This window comes from Amblyomma mixtum, chromosome 3 (assembly GCF_055824585.1).
Source record: "Amblyomma mixtum isolate Tamu chromosome 3, ASM5582458v1, whole genome shotgun sequence".
NCBI classification, from domain to species: Eukaryota; Metazoa; Arthropoda; class Arachnida; order Ixodida; family Ixodidae; genus Amblyomma; species Amblyomma mixtum.
Genome location: NC_143014.1, coordinates 280538159 through 280562015, shown reverse-complemented (window position 1 = coordinate 280562015; position 23857 = coordinate 280538159). Strand labels below are relative to the sequence as shown.

Here is a 23857-nt window from a genome sequence, read left to right as displayed (position 1 = left end):
TCATTCTTCAATTGGATAGGTCTCTATTAATCTCCGCCATAAGGGTATGAGTCGATACCTTTAGGGGGTTAATGCCTATAGATGCAGATTTGGTCATTCTCTACTTAAGATTTACACATGGCTGCGAGTCCGCATACCACTATCAGCGTAGTGACGCAGCGGTTAAGAGATGCGTCACTGCACTGGCAGGCGGCTGTTTTCTATCACAGCCACCGGTAGAGATTTTTAAGCATGAAATGCTTTTAGCTCCCGTTGTCGGCAGTGTGATGACGTCACGCCGAGACCTAGAGCCAACATCCGGGCACTGAATTCCACTCATCCGGGCACTGAAACGAGAGCATCCGGGCACCGTACGAGCTTTAACGAGACTCTCTAAGAGAGAGGGCCGCGCTTCCGTACCGTCCCCAGGGATGGCGCTGCGGTCCCACACTCACGCATGTAAAAGACCGGCCGCTGGGCCTTCAGATCATGACGTTGCCCCCTTTGGCAGGCTGATGTATACACGCTCGCGGAGTATTCGAACGCGCTGCAGATACATTCTTGTCAGGCCTGCGTCTCGTCGTGTCCGCGTACGGTTCTGCATCGTCCTGCATTTAATTGCCGCCACCGTCACACCTGCTTAAGCCGAGCAATGAAGCCTGATGAAAGGAGAGATAGGAAGCGTCTTGCGGAGAGCGATCGCTTTGCGAGTGATACACCACAGGAGAAGACTGCTCGCCCCTGCCGACAACGCCATGATTATGCGGCCGCTCCCGAAAGCGACAAGGCCGGCGCGGTTCGCGGATCCCTACCTAATGCCCGTAAACATTTCATGCTTACCGTAAAACAGCGCGCTTACACGGGACGAAGCAAGAAGACACGCACACACACAGCGCTGAACGTTGCTAAAACGATGAGAGAAGTGCAGACAGAAGAATCTAGGAGAAACCACTTAAAAGAGGTGCCCGATGTACAAGAAATTAACTGCATTAAGGATAGTTGCCGGGCCAGTTGGTACATGATCACACCGTAAAACAGCGCGCTTACACGGGACGAAGATCACCCGTGTAAGCGCGCTGTTTTACGGTGTGATCACGTACCAACTGGCCCGGCAACTATCCTTAATTTAATGCTTACTCTACTCTCGGTTACGGGAGAGGCAGAGAAATTTTTATTTATTTATTTTATTTATTTACAACATACTGCTTGCCTCAATTGAGGCTGTGGCAGGTTCGGGACATATTTTAGCACAAATGGAACAAAATATAGTGGAAACAGCGAAAGGAAAAAGAATCTCACGAATCCAACTGTTAATCAGAATACCGAAGAGGGGTTAAGCTGTAAGCGAACAGAAGAAACAAAATGAAAACACACTATCCCACAAACTCCAGTCGAATCAATTTAATGCTACCCATGTTGCGACCCATTCATTGTGACCCATCTTCCTCTTCCTGAGCAACCTGCGAACTTACTGGAGTTACTACCCGAGGATACCCGAATAACTCGGGTCAGCTCGGGCTGTAACTCGGGTTGCTAGGCAACGGCACAAGATTGTATCTACGGTGATAAGGTTCTTAGTTGGTGTTGGTGAGCGTATGAGTGATTTTACACTAAAAGAAACGGGTGGCGAGCAGAACCCCACCGTAAGCTGGGACGGAAGAAACGGAAGAGGGGGAAGAGAATAACGCGTAGGTGTGCGAAAACCAATAGTCTAAGTGGCCATACGACTGCGCAGTGCATACACATTTGCGGGTTTCACCGCTTAGGTCTCATTCCCAGCACTTGGATTCGAGATTGTACGACGCCCCACCGGAAGGGATCGTTTTGTGGGAGCCTTGATGAGCACTCAGCCACAGAACAGAGACAAACTGGGACATGCAGTGTTCGGGTCATGCTAGTCGTTTGGTTGACCGTGGTCCGGAGTATAGTAATGCATGAATGGTAGTTCGACGGAACACTTAGGTGAGGAGGCAGTGGCAACCGTTATTGCCAGAGTTTAGGAGGTTCATCTGAACTGTTAGAAAGGCTACTTGGTCTAGTTAGTATATATTAATTGCTACTAGGCAGCGCGCAGAGACGACGGAAAAGAAAAGACACAGCAAGGCGCTAACTATAAATTGAATCTTATTCGGAAGAAACATTTCTTAAATATCGCTGTTCTGCACGTCAAGCGGTTGTACCTCACGTGGAAATGGCCAGTCTGCAAACGTGTCAATGAACGTCAATTCTTTATCATGCAGAGTCAAGGTGGCACTACTAATGCATGAGTTTCCTCGCTTCCTTATGCGATACGCTTCTGCGAGCTCTCGGGTCACTTTATCTCGGTGCCTGAACAGCACCGCCGCCCTGTCAAGAACGGGCGAACATCCTTGGCATGAATTGCCAAGGATGTAGCAGCCAATACAGGCTGTAGCGTCTGGTACCAGTTTCGATATGTATCATGTACCATTGACGTAGTATACAGCATTCTACTGGCGTGCGGAAGAACATACATAGCCCAAACGGGCAGGTGCCTCAATAAGCGATTACGGGAGCATTTTCGTTCTCTCTCAAGTCGGCCTTTCAGGACCTTAGCCGAGCATTGCAGTTCATGCCAAGGATGTTCACCACTCCTTGACAGGGCGGTGGTGCTGTTCAGACACCGAGATAAAGTGGCCCAAGAGCTCGCAGAAGCGTATCACACAAAGAAAGGAGGAGACTCATGCGTTAGTAGTACCAACATGACTCTGCTTGATAAATAACTTCCGTTCGTTGACGCGTTTTCAGATTGACCATTTCCACATGGCGTGCAATTGCTTGACGTGCAAAACAGCGATATTGAAGAGATGTTTTTTCAGAATAAAATTCAGTTGATAGCACTTTGCTGTCTTTTCTTGTCCGTCGTCTCTGCCCGCTGCCTCGTAGCAATGAATCTGAGCTGTTACCGAACCGAAATATTCTAAATTGATCAACACCACAAATTAAATAAATTAATTTAAAAAAATCCCCTGTGCCCTTTGGTTTCTGTGGCTGTTGGCTTCTTTCATATTTATTACGACCCCCTCATTCCCCTTCCCTTGTTTGCTTAATTGCTTAGCGAGGGCCTCGGTTCTGGCAGCCTTGACGCCATAGGAAGCATAAGAGGGTTCTCACGCAGCTTCCACCCTCTTCGTTCGATGACGTTCTACGTCACACCTGCCGTAACTCAGGACGTTCCACGTCCGCCGCTTATGAACGTGGGTGGCGCTGATTAACACTCTCAAGGTTAGGTTACTTGTAAACATAAATACCCCCGAAAGCAGAAGCTTTGACAGCCGTCGGAGTAGCTCAGTTGGTAGAGCACCGGACGCGTAATTCGGAGGTCGTGGGTTCGGATCCCACCGGCGGCATGTGGTTGTTTTTTCTTCTGCTTTTCTAATCAATTAGCATTAAGCGATAACATATTCAGTAATATTCTAAATTGATCGAAACCACAAATTAAATAAATTAATTAAAAAAAAATTCCCTGTGCCCTTTGGTTTCTGTGGCTGTTGGCTTCTTTCAAATGAGGAAGAGACCGCTTAAGTGCTTGGACAGGGCACAATGTGTTCAGGACAGACTGCGAGAAAAGTTCGAATTCTAGAAGCATAGACTACTGCCCTCCAGGTATATAGGGCGTCTCGTGAAGGGCGTACCGCTGATGCGACGAGCACGACGCGTCCAAGAACGCTCTACGCCTTTCCTGCAATTATATTATTATTATTATTTTATATTCTGTAATAAAATTAATCAATGTGACACATTTACTCATACATTTATTCATAGTTCGGTTAATTCTAGCAAGCCAACTTTCTAATTGTACTGTAATGCGAACGTAAATCAACTTGTTTTTTTAACGTCAGCATCAGATTATGTGGGATACTAATTAATGAAGGTATTAATTTTCCATATAGAGAGCATGAATACTGTGTTTTACAATACTTCTAAATATAAACCATGACCGTACCGCTTGTAAATGCTGCTTCCCAGTAGTCCTCGAAACTTCCTTTTGGCTGGGAACTGGAGTAGCCACCGGAGAGGTAAGCACCTTTCAGTGGCGGAGTTTGCTATCGAGCAATGACGCTCATCCTTAAAGCTTGCATGTTCTTCCTGGCTTCTCACTCCGGTTCCGGGCTAATGAGCCACAGTCCTAGCAATACGCAAGAAAAACAAATCGCCTCCTAAACGTCAAAGGCGCCACGAGCTGCAATGCCCAGCATCACTTAAAGAGACACAGGAAAAGGCTGCGCTTCGAGTCTTCCAGAGCATTAACTAAGCGACGACGCGTGGACCAAAAGGAAGCTGGTAGAGCTTGGCGGCGCATTCGAAATGAAGACGGCACCGCTAATATAAGGCACAAGCCATTGCTTCGAGGTCACAATCCGTTGAATACGCCACTGTGAGGAACTGCGTATGCACCCTAGTTTTTTTTTTGTAATGCATGTAGCAAACCAGGTCAAAACTCAATTTGGCAAAATCACACGCTGTTTTGACCTAACGCTTTCAGACGGTGCTTCCGAGTCCATGAAGGAAGGAGCTCAGTAGCTCCTACGAACCAATAATCTATGCTAATTTCTTCTGACAAATCACACATGGCTGAGCCCTGTTTAGGCTACAGCCTTATGTGATCTTTGGCTCATTTTCTAAAATCTGCCTCCACTAATTTTACAAAATTAGTGGAGGCTTTTCAATTACGGCCTTGCGTATAGAAGCGCATATTCTCCCGAAACAAAAGGCTTAGTTTGATATTTCAGCTTAGATATATATATCATTAAAAACTTGGCGCGGTGCAGTGCAAATGAAAAGTATTGAAGGAGAGGCTAGGCTCATTGAATGAACGAACGAACATTTTATTTGCCCTCTAGATCTAAAGGGAAATAGGGCTATCTTGAAGGATGCTTTTCTTCATGTAGATTCAATATTGCTCAATCGCGTTACTCGAGGACACTTCTGGAGAGGTTGACCTTTTATTAACAATGAAACAAAGAAAGATACAAGCAAGGAGAAAACATAGACTGAGTTTTATCTCACGAAAAAAGCCCTATGTCCCGCCGAAACAGTTCAATTTAACCCTACGTCGCCGCCTTTGGTGGGGACAGTAACCAACAGGGTAACTCCGCAAACATCCACCCAATAAATCACTGGGTTAAGGAAAACTTTGCAATAAACGATTGGGAAAGGAAAAGACAGCCAATCAATGATTGGGGAAAGAAGATAACTTAAATTGACCAACGGTGTAGAAGTATACGGTGTACAAATATAACTTTTCGATTGGGAAAGGAAAAGACAGGCAATCAATGATTGGGGAATGAAACTTAAATTGACCAACAGTGTAGAAATATAAACTTTCCATCATGAAGATATCATAGGATTCTCCCTTCCTCCCGCAAGCTTCGCAAACATTCTCGCTTTCCCACGGGTGCAGGTTGTTTCAACCTCGGCTAAACCCAGGTTGGAGGAAAGTCATCTTCAACGGACGGACAAAAATTCAGAAAAAGCGCATCTCTCCCGTGGCCCTTCCCTGTGCATGCGAGCTGAGGTTGACGCGTACTAACGAGCGGTCATTCTTCATATCACCAGTTAGCAAGGCAATGTCCTGCTGACCACGCCTCGAGCTGTCAACGAACGCAGTCTGACACCCTACGCTTTGATCAGCGGTGCCGCAGAGATGGAACAAAAGTTACGTGACGCAACGCGGATTACGCTGGCTCGTCGCCGTCCACTTGCGCCCGCCTCGCCGCAAGAACGCGCACAGTGGGATCAGTGACGTTTCCCGTATTCTTGAAATCCTCCGCTATTCGGCTCCTTTTGCCCGCTCAGTAGCGACTATGACTCACCCCCTTCTCTGCCGTATTGTGGAGGACAGAAAAGAAACTCAGTGGGCATTCTTTTTCGTGAAGCCAGACGCGGCAAACACGCATAGCGTTGGAAACAGCACCCCAGCCAATGGAACCAACGTTTAATGAAAATTCATAATACATGACAGTGAACGATATCAAAATGTTTTATGAGAGAAGTAGTTGTAAAAATTTTAAAGAATACACAAACTCAGTAATTTTCGTATTTGCGGCGACCGCGGTGTCGGCACGATTCCTCGGAGGTCACTCGCGGAAGATCGCTCCCCCAGGCTACCCGCTGATCCGTGCTGAACCTGCAGCATGACCACACCCTGCAGTGGTCAGCAGCGAGCACCAAAACACCGAGTCGGCCTCATTGGCTACTCGCCAACGGGGTCCAGGGAGCCGACCAGCAGTGCCGTCTTTACCACGGACACAGCCCCAGTGAGAGCGGCAGCGGCGGCTGGTCCTTGGACAGCAGCCGGCAGTGATGCAACGCAGGAGGGGCTTCCTGCTGGTGGTCGATCAGCTGCTGTTGGTGGTGCTGCTGCTGCATGGTGGTATCGCAGGAGGACGACACGCTGCTACAGTTACCTCTGCAGGAATAGCGTATGTACTACGCTCGCAATATTCTATGGCAGCGTTTGGTGTGGAATGGGCGTCGCAGACACAGGTTTCGAAATAGCGAAGGCGCTAAAACGGCATATTTTTACTCTTGGCAAATTTCAATGCGCAAAACTCCAAATACAAAAAAAAGCGCGTGGGAAGCAAGTTTAAACCAAGCATTGGGACTTATATTACTGCTCATTTCTTTCCTGATGAGCGTCCTAGTGCGTGCTACATACCAAAATGTCACGCTTCCTTCAGTACTATGTTCAAAAAGTGTAAATTCCTTCGTTATTCTAAAGCCGCAGTGGTGGCTCAGCGGCTATGGTGCTCGGCTGCTGACCGAAGATACGGGCTCGATCCCGGCCGTGGGGTTCGAATTTCGATGGAGGCGAAGCTCTAGAGGCCCGTGTACTGTGCGATATCATCATCATCGTCATTTATTATCCCTTAAAGGCCCCTAAGTACGGTATTACAGAAGGGGGGGGGGGGTATCGATAACATATGTATTAATGGTCAGTAATAGAAAAACGAGAACAGGCACTACAATATAGTAATACAATAACAACACAAGGATACCATAGTTTGCAACAAAGCAAAATTAAAAAATTCCTAAAACAGGCTATCAGCAGCATAAGTACAAAATTATTAAAAAAAGAAAAAGAAACGCAACACGGACCACAATCACATAAACTCGAAAGAATAACATATCACGCAAAAATCAAAGAGATCTTATTTGTTCATATGGGCAGCAAGTTTAGTCCTAAATTTAAGTGCGTCTTGCGCGGAGGCTATTGATTCGGGTTGTTCATTTCATGCTGCAATTGTGCTGGGAAAAAAGGATCTTTTGAAAGCATCAGTGTAACCATGCAGACCCTGAACACTCATTGAATTAAAATGGCGGCGTGAAGTTCGTAGCGGCGGCTGAAAGAGAGGATTTGGTCGGTGAGGAACATGATAGCATAGTTTATGAAACAAACAAAGTTGTGCAATTTTTCGTCGGATTTCCAGTGGCTGAAGGTCACGGGAGGCTTTGATACTAGTTATGCTGAGGCGAGTGTCGTACTGGGATGAGATGAAACGGGCCGCAGGATTCTGAATGGATTCTAGAGCATTAATGAGATATGCTTGATGGGGCTCCAGATTTTCGATGCGTATTCGAGTTTGGTACTGATGAAAGTTTCATAGGCGAGTTTTCGAACGGTGGGGGGGGGGGGGGAGCGGAGAGGGATCTTCTGATGAAACCGAGTGATTTGGAAGCGTCTGCACTAAGTTTTTGAATGTGGACTGACCAGGTTAGTTTGTTGTTGATAGTGACACCGAGGTAACGATAGGGCAAGGTTTCAGAGAGGGCTGTTGAATTTGAAGAGTACGGGTAGCTGAGGTTTTGCTGTTTTCCAGAAACACGCAGATACTTGCACTTTGCAAAATTAAGTTGCATGAGCCAATCTGAACACATGATTCAATGAGACTTAAATCGTGCTGGAGCAAAGACTGGTCAGAGTTTGTGGAAATGCGGCGATAAAGAACGCAGTCACCCGCAAAAAGACGTGCACTCGATGATATGCTGTTAGGAAGATCGTCAATAAATATTAAAAAGAGCAGTGGTCCAAGTACCGAGCCTTGGGGTACGCCAGAGACGACTTTTGTTATTCCGGAATCTTGATTGCCTAGAACAGTGTATTGCAAGCGGTCTAAAATAAAGCAATGAATCCATGGTAAGATTAAGCGATTAATTCGAAATTATGAAAGTTTAGTCAATAATCACTGATGTGGAACACGATCGGAAGCCTTAGAAAAATCAAAAAAGATGACGTCAGTTTGGAAACACGAATCGAGATTAAGGTGAAGGTCTGTTGTAAATTTGTAAAGTTGCAATTCACAGGAGAATCCTGACCGGAAACCGTGCTGTTTTTCGTAAAAGAAAAAGTTTTTGTTGAGGTGTGATGCGATCTGAGAATATAGTATATGTTCAAGAAGCTTGCATGGAATGGACGTTAACGAGATGGGACGATAATTACAGGGATCGGAACGATCGCCACCTTTAAACACAGGGGTAACATTACTTACTTTCTAGACTTTCAGAATTTCGCTGGTACGTAATGACTGTTGAAAATGATTTGCGATATGCGGCTACAAATGGACTTGGTTCCCTTCAGTATCTTGGCATTTATGTTACCTCGTCCAGGCGGACTCGAAAATTTCAGCTTTTCAATAAGTTTGCTAATACCTTCGGATGTGATATTGAACGGAAGCATTTGTGATAAATTGGCGTCGGGTTATACAGGAATATTGTTGTGGGTTCTTGGGTAAATACTGACGTGGAATACGAATTCATAATAGTAGACCGCTCATATTCTGTGACATGAAAGCCATCTTGGTATAACAAGGAAATATTGCGTAAACCGTTTCTACCAGTAGTTATCAAGTTCCAGAACTTTCTTGAGTTAACGCGGATGATATTTTCGTGGTCATGGTGAAAAAATTTCCTTTTGCAGCTTCGTAGTAGCCTTGCATATTCCATCAGACACTTGCTGTAGCGTCGCCATTTTTTAACAGAAGTGGAATGTTTGGCGGTACGGAATAGGCGCTTTTTTTTGTTTGCTAAGCGTCTTAGAGATTTATTATACCAGGGTTTGTTCGAATCGCTGCGAACACGGACGAGTGGGAGATATCTTTTAATGAGCGACAGCAGTTGGTGCTTGTAGAGCCGCCAGTTTTGTTCAATGGACCTGGTGGATGCTGACTGGTGGAAGAAGAGGAAGAATTTTTCCAAATCTGTGTTAATAGACCGAAAATTGGCTTTGTTATAATCGCGAATGTATTTGGTGGTAGGTTGGCGGATAGGAATAGGAACAGCGAAGCTGAAGGTTAGTATTTCGTGATCCCTTAAAGCATGAAGGTGCTTGAATTAACTCTGGATTGGAACAAAGAACGAGACCAAGAATGTTGTCACCGCGAGTAGGCATTTCAAGTGTTTGAGTCAGGTTAAACGTGAGGGCCACATCAAGGAAATCTTTGGACTGACAGGAAGACGTCTATAAGGTTTCCTAGTCAATATCATGAAGGTCAGTCACCGCAGAGTAATTAGTTAGCGTGAGGAAATCGAGAGTGCACTTCGAGTAAAATAGAGTAAAGTTCAGAAACAAACGAACTGTCACTTTGAGGCCGCCGGTAGCAGGTGGTTATATTCCTACTAACGGAGGAGGATATCTTAAAGCAAAAGCTTCATGATGACAATTTCTACGGGTGATGGATGCAAGCTTTCTTTAACAAGAACCAAGAGACCCCTGCCCTTCCGGCCCACTCTGTCCCGTCTGCAAACGGTAAAAGATGTGTCGCTAGGTTCTCATTCAGGATGTCTGACGTCAACCATGACTCAGAAAAAACGCCGATATCTGTTGAAGTATCCTCTAGCACGACTTCTACGGCTCCCTTTTTGGGAAGGTAACCGCGGATATTTGTTAAAAGAAAGGTAATGGTCTGATGAGCCGGTGCCTTCGTGGGAGCTAAGAAGCTTTGGTGACGGGAAACCAGCGAGTGGCGCGAGGTGTAGGGAGGTGGCAATGTTTTAAGTTCTATCACAGAATCAGCCACATCGCCGTAAGTGTATTTCTTATTGCCGATTACCAGTTTGTCAAAACGGATTTTGAAAGTAGCCTTCGTGGTCTGAGCGTGCTCGTAAAGCCTTTCCGTGCGTACCGAACACGCGAACCTATCCCGCAACCTTCCTAGTGGTACGGCAATGTTCCCGGGAAGTGATCTTGGGCATGGATTTCCTTAATGAGCATCAGGCGATCATCCAACTGCGATCCAAGCTGATCACACTTTCCACGGACGAGGCCATTCAGACGATAAGGCCTCCGGAACATCATGTTGCACTTAGTGTCCTGGAGGAACAAGTGAGTGTCCCACCCCGCTCAAGCGTCATCGTCACCGTAGGCTCCACAGAAGCGAATAACACTGAAGCTATTATCGAGGGGAACATGCAATTGCTTCTAGACCGAGGAATGGGCATCGCAAGAGGCATCGCATATTTCTGCAAAGGACAAGCCGAAGTACTGCTGACTAACTTCAGCGAAGAATACCGGCACGTTAACAGAGCAACGACGATTGCTTTCCTCGGCGAAATATTCGATGTACGAGAATTCTTGGCCCTCTCCGACCCGTCCGCAAAAGATTCGCCTGACCAAGAGAACTCGCCCACTTTCGACATAAACTCAGCCCTGCCCCGGAACAGACAAAACCTGATCCGCAATTTCCTTCGAAGCTAGAGTGAGTGCTTTTCGTCATCGCCGAAGGTCCGAGAAACGCCGATTGCCAAGCATCGCATTATAACCCACCAGCACGCCCGACCACTCCGCCAAAGCCCCTACCAAGTGTCGCCGCGAGAAGGACAAGCCATCCGGAACCAAGTGGAAGAAATGCTTCGCGACGACGTCATCCAAGCTTCAAAGAGCCGCTGGGCCGCACCGGTTGTTCTAGTAAGAAAGAAAGACGGCACACTTCGATTCTGCGTTGATTACCGCCGCTTGAACAACATCACAAAGAAGGACGTCTATCTCCTACCCCGCATCGACGACACACTGGACCGGCTCCGCAACGCTAAGTATTTCTCATCGATGGACCTCAAGAGCGGCTACTGGCAAACTGAGTTGAATGAAAGAGATCGCGAAAAGACCGCATTCATCCCTCCATATGGCCTCGTCGAGTTCAAGGTGATGCCGTTTTGTCTCTGTTCCGTACACCAGCGACATTTCAGCGAGTAATGGATACAGTGCAGGCAGGTCTGATGTGGCAGATTTGTATGGTATATTTAGATGACGTCGTTGTCTTCGCCTTGAAGTATTAGGAGCACCTAAAAAGTCTTCGAACAGTACTAGACGCAATCAAATCGTCCGTCCTAACATTGAAAGCAGAGAAGTGCCCCTTTGCCTACGAAGAGTTGCTTTTTCTAGGCCACATTGTTAGCAAGGAGGGAGAATGCCCGGCGGAACTGACGCAAGCCATCCTCCACTACAGCTAAACCAGCCACCGGAGAACAACTGCATACTACCCGCCGACCAACGGACTGACTGAGCGCCTCAACAAAACCATCGTCGATATGCTCGCCATGTATATTGATGCCGAACACAAGACCTGGGACGTCAAGACCTGGGACGTCAATACCTAGGACGTCAGACCTTACATCGTCTTTGCCTACAATACCGCAATGCAGGAGACCCCCCAGATAACGCCTTTTAGGCTCGTCCATGGCAGAGAGGCCACGACCACGCTAGATGTCATGCTGCCCAACGTTACCGAGGAAGATAACGTCGACGTCACTGCCTACCTTAAACGTGCAGAAGAAGCCCGAAGACTTGCCAGATTAAGGATCAAAGACCAGCAGCGGATTGACACCAGACGCTACAACCAACGAAGACGCAACGCGGAATACAAGCCAGGAGACCGAGTCTGGGTTTGGACGCCCATTCGCCACCGATGATGGAGTGAAAAAGCTGTTGCGCCGCTATTTCGGCTTGTACAAGGTTCTTCGTCGGCTAGGTGAATTGGACTATAAAGTCGTCCCTTACAAAATGGCTGCATCCCAGCGACACCGCGTACGACCAGAAGTAGTACATGTCGTACGCCTAAAGCTCTTCTTGCACGCTAAAGGACGCGGTATTTCCACATTCGGTGTTTATTTTTGCACAATCCGTTTTTGATTGTTTGTAACCGCATTATGTTCTAAAGCATCGAGTCGACGCATCTTTGAGAGGGGAGTAATGCCGCGAATCTCTGAAGCGTTTTTTTGTAGTGTTTCTTTGTTCATGCTTCAAGGCTGCCGACACACCGCTTTATTGCTTCGTTTGTGATGCAAGACGCGCCTAGATTTATCTCTATTGTTCGCATCCCGGCGGAGCCGATTCTACTTTGTGCCAGAATGTTCTAGTAACTTTCCAAGCTTTGTCTCGAAAGTTCGCTATCAGCTTTAAAAAGAGCACGGCCGAGAGCGGCGGGGATTGCTACGCTTGTTGCTACGCCGCCGCCGAGTGATTCAGTTCTTTGCGGGCGCAGGTCAGCCCAAATAGAGAGTTTCGTTTAGGAGCCATTCTCGCTGTCTTCCTGTTCGCCGGACTGCAGTCACCGCCACATGACAATATGTACACCTTTTGCGGTTGATTTGAGTGCGCTATTTTGTCTCCGCTGCCTTTTTTGTGATATTATGTAATCTATGTAGCTTGTTAATTAACTATTTTTTATTGCTTTCTCATTCTTTCACTTTTTTCTTTTTTCCTGCGTGTGCGTTCTCATCATTGTTTTCAAATCACTGTCATCCCGCACTGCTGCTCCAAATTAGCGGGTTTCAAAGCTTGTCAAGCTACTTCTGCAGCTTTTTTTTCCCTAAAACCTGTTCGTTCTGAATTGTGCATTGCTAACGGAAAAAATGAGCTTTTTAATTCGATGGACACGATCCGAACATTCTTCGAAACTGAATTATTGTCCTGTGCGGCCGAGTGCCCTCATTTAAATCGAATTAAACGTCCCTGCTCCCGCATTTTTTTGAACTCACCGCTGACGGTAGGAAGAGTCAACTAACGCGTGGAGTGCCTTTTAGGCAGTCGCGTGGCGCTTCGCTTTCCCTTTTATTTTGTTTTGTGGTTTCCGTGAATAAATAGATCCAGTCACTACATAGCTCCAAATTAGGCCTACTCAATTAAAAGTACGCAAGGAGTATTTGCTTTCGCTGATGGCTACGTATCACTCCGCTTGTGGTAGAGCGGCAAGCCGGCACGGTACTCGCCGAAAGGTTGGTTGACTCCTCCTACCGTCTGCGGTGAGGTCAAAAAAAAGGGCAGCCGAGCCTCTTTACACGATTTACACGTTCTACACAGCACGATTTACACGTGCTGTGTAGAGCGTGTAAATCGAGATCCCGCGGTAAAAAGACGAGTTTAGATTCCTCTTTAGTGCAACGTTTTTGGCAAAGGAAACGCCCACTCTTTAGATTCTAGGGGTATGTTCAGAGTTGTGTAGAAAGCTACTGGCTGACTGAGGCGGTAACCAGAGCGTAGCGGCGCTTCAAATGTCGAGTGGCGAAAAAATATATATATTACTTTTGACTAGTGCAGTGCCCAGAAACAATATTCACTTTTTGTTTCATACGCCAATCTCACCAAATACACAGCGTTAATTTCTGGGAATCTATGCAGGAAAGGCAAATGGCTTTGGATGTTTTAACATCTGCGATTAATAGCCGACGCGGTTGTAGCATGGTGCTCTCTACAGGATATTTACAGCAGCCAATACTCCTGTTTGCACAGAACTGTTATCGTTTCTGTAAGTATCCTAGAAGGATACTGCTGCCACAGGCCATTTAAAAGCCTGCATAGAGTGCGCATTCCTCTCTCAGTACCCTGAGCAAATGATCATGTAGTTGTCGTACCCTTGTACGGCGGGAAGAGTTCGGATATCCTAGCGTTGCAGCTGAAATATCAAGAGAAGTATTTTAAAATTAAAGTAAAGGACCTGGAATAATGAGATAGCTCCAATAGGCTTCTAGAGTTTCTAAATGGAGCGTCAACCCTCGATCCGCAGATGTTCCTCTTACCATTGAAAATCACTAGCTAAAATCTCCGTGGGCGGCGTCTTTCTTTGAGGTTTTCCTCCAGTCTTGTCCGCGCACATATTAAAAGCTGCATTAGGAGTAGCAGTCGCGTTCAGATAAAGGCACACTGAAGACAACGCTATCAATATTTTTTTTTGTTGTTAGTTTTGATAGTTCGACATTTCGTCGCTTAGTTACCGCTTGTGCGGTAGCCAAGGGCACATTTATTTCATAGAGATTTGGATTCGAAGTTGCAAATTTTCCCGCCGCTCACGTTCAAACTCGGGACTCTGATAAGGAAATAGGAGGAAGTGACGTAAAGTGGCAAAAATGGGGACTCCGTGATTGCTGGCTGCGGGTCCTGGGCTGCCGCCTTACAGCAGCCGAAATGGAAACTACTGCTGGCCTGACGTTCAAGGCCTCTATCAGCAGTCGTTGCTTAGTTTACGTTTGCAACAGCGTTACCATAGATGTTGTTCCCCATTCTGACCACGATGTTCGCGCAAATAACTGCGGCCTGCATTCAGCGAACTCAACTCCGCACAGAGTGCGATGCTCTTGAGGACTGAGGTGTCGCGTCTGCTGAGAAAGTCCTAGTGCCTGGCCACGGTCACGACTGATGTGTAGCGACTGCTACGTGTGGGCATGTTAAAGATCTCTAATAATAGTCCTCGTAGGACTCGTTATGCAGCCCAGCGTCTTGGTAGGTTGACGAAGCGAACACGCCGTGCGGTGCGTTTGCTAGCGTGGATGTGCTTGGTTCATTAGCTATTCACAGCTTTTTTTTCTTGTCTTAGGTTCATGTCGTTGCACCAAATTCGTCCGAGAAGCAATTAGAGAAGCACTTGGAGGTCCTCTGCTGCTCCGCCCTTGTAAATTGTGGCGCGTAATGAACCATGCAAGCACGCAAAAAGCATTAAAATGATGGTTTAAAAACCATACACACTGACTATTGAGAAATTAAATTTCCTCTTCTGAAAAAGAAACACCTAATGTCTGAAACATCGTAATTACTGTACATATGAGAAAAAAAGTACGTGACTCTGCTATGTAGAAAACTGCGTATGCCGAGTTTAAGAGGGTTCATGGTCCAGAACTGTGCAGAATCATTAATTACAAGGTTAACCTGCGAAAGCCACCAGCAACCCGCGTTCACATCCAAGCAGCCGGCCAGCTGTCTGCCGATGACAATCGCTTACAGGTCTACGACTGCTGGTCTTGGGGTGTCGGCGCTGGAAGGGAACTCGCCCAAGAGGCGCCTGCTCGAGGTCTGGTCGCTGTCAGTGGCGGGAGCAAAGGCGAGTTCCCCAACAGCGTTACGATGGATGCTGTTCCCCATTCCTCAACGAAGTTGCCTTAAGAATTGCGGCCTGTATTCAGCGACCTCAACCCCACACAGAGTGCGATGCTTTTGAGGACTGAGGTGGCGCGCCTGTTAAGAACGCTTGGTTTGGTTTTATGGTGTTTAACGTCCCAAAGCGACTAAGGCTATGAGAGACGCCGCAGTGGAGGGCTCCTGAAATTTCGACCACCTGGGGTTCTTTAACGTGCACTGACATCGCACAGTACACGGGCCTCTAAATTTCTCCTCCAAAGAAATTCAACCGCCGCGGCCGGGATCGAACCCGCGTCTTTCGGGTCAGCAGCCGAGCACCATAACCACTGAGCCACCGTGGCGGCCTGGTAAGAACGCTTGAGCGCAGAGCTACCTTCACGAGTGATGTGTATGTAGCCTCTGGTACGTGCGGGCATATTTAAATCCTGTATTAATAGTCCTCGTAGGGCTCGTTATGCAGCCCAGCGTCTTAGTACGTTGACGAAGCAAACACGCCGCGCGGCGCGTTTGCTAACGTGGAGGCGCTTGGATCATTAGCTATTCACAGCCCTTTTTCCTTGTCGTAGGTGCGTGCCATTGCACCAACTTCGTCCGAGGAGCACTTAGAGAGGTATTTGGAGGTCCTCTGCTGCTCCGCTCTTGCAAACTGTGGGGCGTAATGAAACCACGCGTGCACGCAAACGCACTAAAATAAAGGTTTAAAAATCATATAGGTTAAGCATAGACAAATTTAATTTACTCTTCTGAAAAAAGAAACATCTGACGTAAAAAGCAAGGTAATTACTATACAGAGAGCGCTAATCTGTGGAAAGCAAACTATCGTTGTTAGGGGTTGATCAAGCTTAGAAGAAAATGCGTGAATCTGCTATGTAGAAAACTGTGTACGCCGCGTTTCCCGAACTGTGCAGTAGACAGCAACCAGCTGTCTGCAGACGACAATCGCATACATGTCTTCGGGGCGCTCCATCTACGACTGCTGGTCTTGGGGCATGGGCGCAGGAAAGGAACTCGCCCGTGATGCCCCCGCTCGAGTTCTCGTCGCTGTCAGTGTCGGGAGCCAAGGCGTGTTCCCATCTGAAGCGCACGACCGCCGACTCCGGGGCGAGAGAAGCGCCATGGCAGTCCAGCGCTGCAAAACAAATAGAACCGCCCAGGTGATGCGTTGTAGCCAACGTTGAAAGCTGTCTTCACGCGTTTATATCAATCCAGAACGATTTTTAAAAGTCGACATTGCGCGCCGATTTAATACTCCTCAGCTCTCGTGCCTTTCGGCCCCTTGTTGTACTAGATTACACTGGCACCTTTAACAGGCATATCAAAGTTGGGGAGGGATCGCGAACCGCAAGCGTCTTCTCAGGAAGCGTAACTAATTTGAAGACTATGGAAATCCATCTCGGTTTGAACTTCACTGAAAACGATGTGAGCAGAGACAATTTCGGCTTTGAAATGATAAGGTGCACGCTAACAGTTTACCAGGTGATAGTGTATAGAGGGCAGGACTAATCACAGACAAATATGAAGCATGAATTACCGCAGCCTCACCTTTGCGCACTGAAATGCTGAGAAAGCGGCGCTGGTAAAAAATATGCAGTTCATGTGGATGAATAAGCGAAAATGAACTAAAGTGTATTTTATCAGAAGGTTCCAAAGATCACTTTCAGGCTCAGAAATGATTTTCACGCGAGCTCGGCCACAAATCATGTTCTTTCACATTAGATGGGTCTGAAGATATCTGTTGATTCGTATTAATCTAAAGGGTAGAGGAACACTGTGTGTAGTTTCAGTGTATCCTAGTAAATATATGGTAGAGAGAGGGCGTCGTAGATGGTCCTTGGCGATCACAAAATAAACAAGGGAGGGGAAAACCTCAGGTTGCTTGAGGCAACGTTTCGACAAGAGGACTTGTCTTCGTATATAAAGTTATTCAGAATTGCGATGCCACGATGCTAGCTGGTACACGAATCTAGCTGGTCTATATAGGTATTCAAGATTGCGATGCCACGATGCTAGCTGGTACACGAAGCTAGCTGGTGATGATATCAATCAACTTTATTTTTTCATCTTCAGAAAAGAAGCCTGCCGACCTGCGCAGGGTCCTCCCCAATGTAGCACCGTCAAAAACGAGGCCTGCTCAGTTGTGCAGGGTCTGCTGCTAAGTGATTGCCTGATGCGGACAATGGCTCGCCACAAATTACAGGCGTGAAAATCACCCCTGGAATGTTAAAGGAGGATGACAGCTTTGCAAGGTCAAATTTTTATAGGTCTTGCAAGATACACGTCGTCATTACATGGAGAAGGACTCGCCTGCTTCAGCCAATTCATATCCCGCTTTCAGGTTGTGGGGATTCGCGCTGTAGGGACGGCAGCCTGTGCTTCTCCCTTTCGACTCCTACGAAACACCGTCCGCTAAGTAAGTGAGACGCAGTACAGGTCTGTCTGCGCGCGCGGTCCGGCCGCGTATTCGCCAACTGCAGCCTGTACAGCCACAAGGCTTGAAACCGCGGTGAATTGATCACGGTGACTGAAGATTCTCACAACGGCTTACCTTAAAGGGATAATAAATCCTCTTAAACGGCGTTATATGCCATTAAGCATCACGATTTGCGACCTAAAATGGAAACAATGAAAAAAAAATGAAATTAAAAAATCAATAGAATTACAGTACAGAGAGCGGAGTCGAACGGCCGACCTTCCATACGCAACACGTGCCTCTAATCCACTGCGCCATAGCGGCGATGTCAAGCCGTCGTTCTGAATGAATATTTATAACCAGCCTTAATGTGGTTGCTACCTGCCGGTGGGCGGCGCTGTCATCTCTGGCTGTACCGGCTGCATTTGGCGAACACGCGGTCCGGCCACGCTTCAGGGTGTCGCGCTACGTGTTCCTCTTTTTTGGGCCACGCGGGCGTCACGTACGCTCAAATGTGTGCTGGCGAGACCGACGAGCAACCAGTCTGGGACACGAGGCAGGGTACGTGAGGGACCGTTTTTCGCTTTTCCCAACATCATTCGAGCGCCTTGTAATACAGATAGGATCTTAACGTCACGAGCTGATAGCCTCGCGCGCCGCCGTCGCAGAACCTGCGAGCGCCCGGTGAAACCCGCTGAGTAACCGCCGCCGCAGATCCACCGAAGCGGCCGTACTGTCCTCCACACGCCCAACCTCATCCGTGCGCATCTTCTGCGGCCAGCTGTCGAATTGCGAAGGGGACCTCGTGCGAATTAACCTAGGGAGTGCAATACAGTGCTTGTGTGTGTGCGGTTGTTGTCTGGATAATAAATACTTGTACTGTGTATGTTGTAAAATTGGCTCGGAGTGAGAGCACACAAGCGCGGCAAGAGCACAGCGAACCCGTTTCGGCTCGGTACCACGCCGTCGGTCTCTCTTCGCATGCCACTCCGGGCATACGAGTATAAGAAAGCCCACTCCTGGGCTGCTAAACACCGTGCGCGGAGGAATTTAAATAGACACCAACAACACGATGGAGACAAGAATTTCGGTAGCGCTGAGGACCTCGAAGTTCGCAGTGAATTTCTTTCCACGTGTGACGAATTATTTCCCCTATGGCCGTTACACTTTCATGTATTGTTCAAGACGATTCACGATTCTTCCTGCGATTTTCCGCCTTTCTGGACTCTTCACGAAGATGTAAGGGCGTTATCTAAAAGCCAAACGCAGAGCTGCCGAGACCGACCCTCATTCTGATAACGCTGATTGCAAAGCTGGGGCACTGCCATCGCAGCCAACGACACCCATTTTTAAGAGAACGAGTTCATCAATGTAAGCAATTGAGGTAGTTTCGTGTTGCAGAAATGCCTCCTCTATTATCAATGCTTGGCAGGTAATGTTTCCAATGGGAGCCCACAGCGCGCATGCGTCGTTCACCGGCCCTCGGCGCTGCGACTAGTCCCGGCGCAGTCCGGTGGGACGTTGCGTCACTCTTGGAGTCATTCGTACAGAAGGAATTTATCAGTCGCGGCGCCGCTTTGCGCTTCGCACACCTTCCGCAACGCGGTGGACTTAAGCGGAACCCCTGAAGAAGCGTAGACCAGCTGGACCCGCTTGAGCAGCCTGAACCATAGGTCAGCGAGTGAGGAATGGCAGAGGAGAAAGACAGGAGAGAGCTTGAATCAGCATTTTTGGCAGACCTTATTTTCATCGATCACTGAGAAGGCGTTGATCCTCACGGAAACCTGCTTGTCTCTTTCTTTATCTGCCCGCCTTCCCCTTTGTGTGAAATATTACAGCTCTCCTCCCTTGCGTTTTTCGCCAAATTGGGGCAAATTCTGTATTATTCGGTTTGGTTTGGTTTATGGGGTTTAACGTCCCAAAGCGACTAAGGCTATGAGAGACGCCGTAGTGGAGGGCTCCGGAAATTTCGACCACCTAGGGTTCTTTAACGTGCACTGACATCGCACAGTACACGGGCCTCGAATTTCTCCTCCAAAGAATTCCGGTTTCCGGTTTATCCATTTTTGTGCTCTCGCTGCCTTCAGAAATAGGATGTATGTTCAATACTAGGAATTCAACTGTACTTACGCGGACAAATTTTAGAACGCTCCCTGGGTCGGCGAAGATGCCTTAGGAGCTTCTCTTCTTTCTTCAGTCAATTTTTCTTTAGTCAAACAGACCTTACTGAAGGCTCCCTTGGAGCGCCCTTTTCTTGAGCTAGGCACAACGCTACCTACGTTATTGGTTTCCTCCATCCTTCAAGTGAACACAAGGTTCACTGCACCACCATTCGCTTTGCGCTTGCACCGTAGGGTGTCTCCGGCGGCTGCGTCGATATCGAATTCATAGCGAACATTTTCTGGTGCTTATGCACTACCGCTGCACTGTAAATAAGGGGCATTGCAAGAGCAACCAGTTTTTCTTGCCAAGCCATCTAAAGCAATGAAACAATACGCGTAAAATGCAAAACAAGCGCACATGGCCGAGCGTGCTTCCAAACCAATGCAAAGTTGCAGACGTGCAGTCGCTTTCATTTCAATTCAGACAAAAATATTTCCATTATGAGCTGCACATCCTACGAACCAGACGCATGCAAGCGGCTCATCGTCGCTCCGGATGCGTCTAAGGACGGTTGTAAATTGCTTTATTCTCTTGAACGCTTCCTTAAGTTAAAGGAACATGGAGATTCAACAAGGCTGTTTCTTGGGCTAGTTGGTTGTTCGTAATCTCGAAAAAAAAAGTAAGGGCGCAAGAAGACGGGGACATCAGAAAGACATAGGACGCAGCATTGTGCGCAGTGTCTCTTATCTCGGGCTCCTTCTGCGCTTACGTTTTAGCAAAATTGTGATCATGGAGGGTTCCTCACTTGTGGTAAGGAAACCGTAGAAGTTAGGGAGCATTCTGAAATTCGGCCCTCTTGGACCTCTTACAGACCACATAGACGACGCGGGAGCTGTCAAACACCTACATATGCCACATAGGTTTGCATATCTGGCCTCTCACCCATCGCATGATGGCACGCGCGTGCATCCCGTTGAATGCTATTCTCTGTTCTGACAGAAGCCTTTGTACTCGCCGCTCAGCAGAAGGTGCTTGGCTCATGAATGGCACGCCACGGATTCGTTCATTGTCCTTTGTGTCTGGGTATGGATTAAGTACCACCCTATGGCAAACTGACTCACCCATCACATCCTTGCAGATGCCTAGCAGGAACGACAGGACCATTAGCGAAGGCCGCATGCCAGCGATGCGAGCGGTGGCTGGTAGCCGCCTCATCTTGGAGGTGACGAACGCCGTACGTTCGTGCATGTTAGCGCGAAAGCTAGGTGTGATTTCTCGAGGTATCCTGCGCAGACGCATAGGTGCAAGTGCGATCATAACGACTCAAGGATTTTACTCTGGCAGTAGCCACGGAAAGCACACGTATCACTTCTGAGGTAAGGCACTCCACCAGCGTTGTGGACTCTCCCGCACTTTTGACTGCCACTGGAAAATATAATATCAACTGTCTTTAAAATATTCGAGGTGTGTCAGAGAGGAATTCATTACGATCATATAACTCTATTAAAGTCTATTCAGCGCGCAATCGTTTTGAAACCGTACCAGACAGAAGTTTTCTTAACTCGGAGTTAGCTTAAAAACAATTTTGCAGCATTTGCATGGCAGCCACTTTGTCGTGGTGTGTGTTTAATCGCTCATAGGATAGCAGCCTCTCGTCGAGCCCTGCCGTCTCCAGGAAATGGGCGACGAGCACGTGCACATGCAACCGTGTGTAAGCCGTCCAGTCATAGGGAGCACAGCATCGCTGCAATCTGAGATTACTAGGCGGTGGAGCGCCTATAGCAAGACGCTGGCTAGAGTTCGAGGGCAAAAATTACAGGATGTTTACAGAATTCAATTCCTAGCGAAAGCATAGGCTATTTTTTAAAGTCTGTTTTTACTTATTTTTGAATGCATGAATGACTGGTTTGAGGCATACACATGGCGACTGATTCAACTTTCTTTTTTTAGCAGCCGTGCAAACGACGAATTTGCTCAGGCCACAACCTCCGTATTAGTACTTCGTAGACCATTATGATGAGCAGGTAGTGCCGCGGGACGGAGGGCTCGCGCTAGGCAGCGTGGGTAGAAGATGACAGTGAGGAGCGCTGGCTCTAGGTAAATACATGGAAGAATCGATCACAGATGCGCAGAGTAAATTTTCCCGGGCTTTCGCTCTTATATACGTAATACAGCAGGGGGGGGACGACGGTCTACTCCTGATGCGCGACCGTGCTTGAAAGCGACGTATCGCCGCCCACCCCGCCCTCCCGTAGTCTCCGACTACCGCGTTGTTCTATAATTCCGAAGCCAGGGGCTGGCGATACGGGAGAGTACGCACTCAATCATTTGTGGCCGGGTGTAGAGCGATATAGAGCTGCCTAATGGCGTGAGGTGCGTCTTCAGCGGAGGCGGCACTCCGTTCGGTTCAAGCCTGTGTGAAGCGCACGCGTGCTAGTCAGCTGTGTTATTCAGATGCAGGTTAACAACTCCGGTAGAACGCCGCGGTCCTATCGCTGTGCACAAATAAGTAGGAATCGCTCACTTTGACGATATGGACCATAAGGCGAAGTTTGCCCCGATTCTTAACATGAACGAGCTTCGGAGTAGAGGGCAAGATGAGCCGCTACAGTGGACAGCACAGGCTGCATTGTACCACCACGGTGGAGGCCGTGGTCGTCGCATTTCCTCACCTGCCATGCGGAGCAGTCTGTGAACGCCAAATTGTGGTCGGGCAGCTCTTAACGCGCAAGGTATTACTCTCGTGTGCTGCGTGACCCCGCATCCAAGAATAATGTGGCGCACCTCGGCCTGAGGCGCGCTTGTCGTCAGTGGGTCGGCCCAGCGTAGCGCTCACCGGATCCCACTGCTTCATCGTAGAGATTGACCATGCGAGACTCAGCAGAGCCGGCACTGGCGCAGTCACCACACGACGAATCCTCCACCCGACGCGCGAAGTGTAGACGGTTAAAGTGATGCAGGCACGTCTGCGCCGCGAGTTACTCGAGAGGCTATGCGTCCGCCACTGAAATAGTAAGCGTCGTCGCGTGACGTGCGCTGCACGCCGAAGCTCACTCGAAGCAGGTGTCTGTGAAGCGTCTTGAGGTGCCTATGCGTGGATCGCCGGAACATCGCCAGCGCCAAGGCCTACAGTAAGGAGCTGAATATCGTTGACATGCCGCTGAGCGCTAAGGGAGCTTGCGCACTCTGAGGACCAACCAACTGACAAGCCGCCGCAACTCCTTCGCTGTCAGAAGTAGCATGAGAAAGTTGCCTAACTTATCACTCTATGGTATATCATCGTCGGCTGCCAAGGCTGGTGTTCCCTGCTACTTGTGGACGGTCGAAGTGTAGTGCCGCTGATGCGCAGAAATGTTCGAGAAAAGGAATAGCGAAGTACAAAGCTGAGCAAGATAGTGCGTCTCGCGCGCCTCGTTGACAGTACCACGTGCGGTTCCTTTTAGAAGCTCAGTGTTCTTTTCAGCTGGTCAGGTTGAAAGGTGGAGCAGAATTCTTGACATTATGGCTGCCCTCGTATTGGCTCAAAGAAGGGGCAAATATTCAATTTAACGGTTGCTCACCTGGGTGGATCGGACGGCGACGGCAGTGGTATTACTGCGCTGCTGGCACCGGTCCACGGACAGCCGCCACGGCTGGTCCAGCAAGGTGCTCGCCAACCGCTCTAGGTTCCCACGAAATCCTCCGCTTTGAGAAGTTGGTTGCGCAGATCAGCCGCGGTCAGGAACGTTCAGGAAACCGCTCGAGCCTCTCCACGCGCCTCGAGCCCTGCGCAGGAGTGCGATCTTCTTTTTCTTCTTCATACGACCTCTAAGGCAGAAGGTACATTTTTTACCAAGAGCCCTTGGCTGAACACAGGTAAAAAAAAATAATTATCCATTATTCAAGCCGGCTGAACCTAGAAAGAAGAGCGAAAGCTCTGGTAAGCATGATTATCCAATCTTGCGCCTTTCCAAGTAGTAAAGATATTCCGCTTGATGGCGACGGTACATCCTCGAAGCACT

At 48.1% G+C, this 23857-nt stretch overlaps 1 protein-coding gene across 1 annotated transcript in view; it reads right to left on the bottom strand.

Moving 5' to 3' along the window:
* The window catches only part of LOC149355009 (kinesin-like protein KIF2A), a 53810-nt gene extending 32706 nt beyond the window's left edge, over nt 1–21104 (bottom strand). Inside the window, exons 1-2 of the mRNA XM_089576051.1 lie at nt 20978–21104; nt 16356–16472 (exon numbers count right to left, since the gene is read on the bottom strand). Of these exons, the coding sequence (XP_089432177.1) occupies nt 16356–16472; nt 20978–21104 (244 nt within the window). The remainder of the gene's footprint in view (nt 1–16355; nt 16473–20977) is intronic.
* Between the last annotated feature and the right edge of the window lie 2753 nt (nt 21105–23857).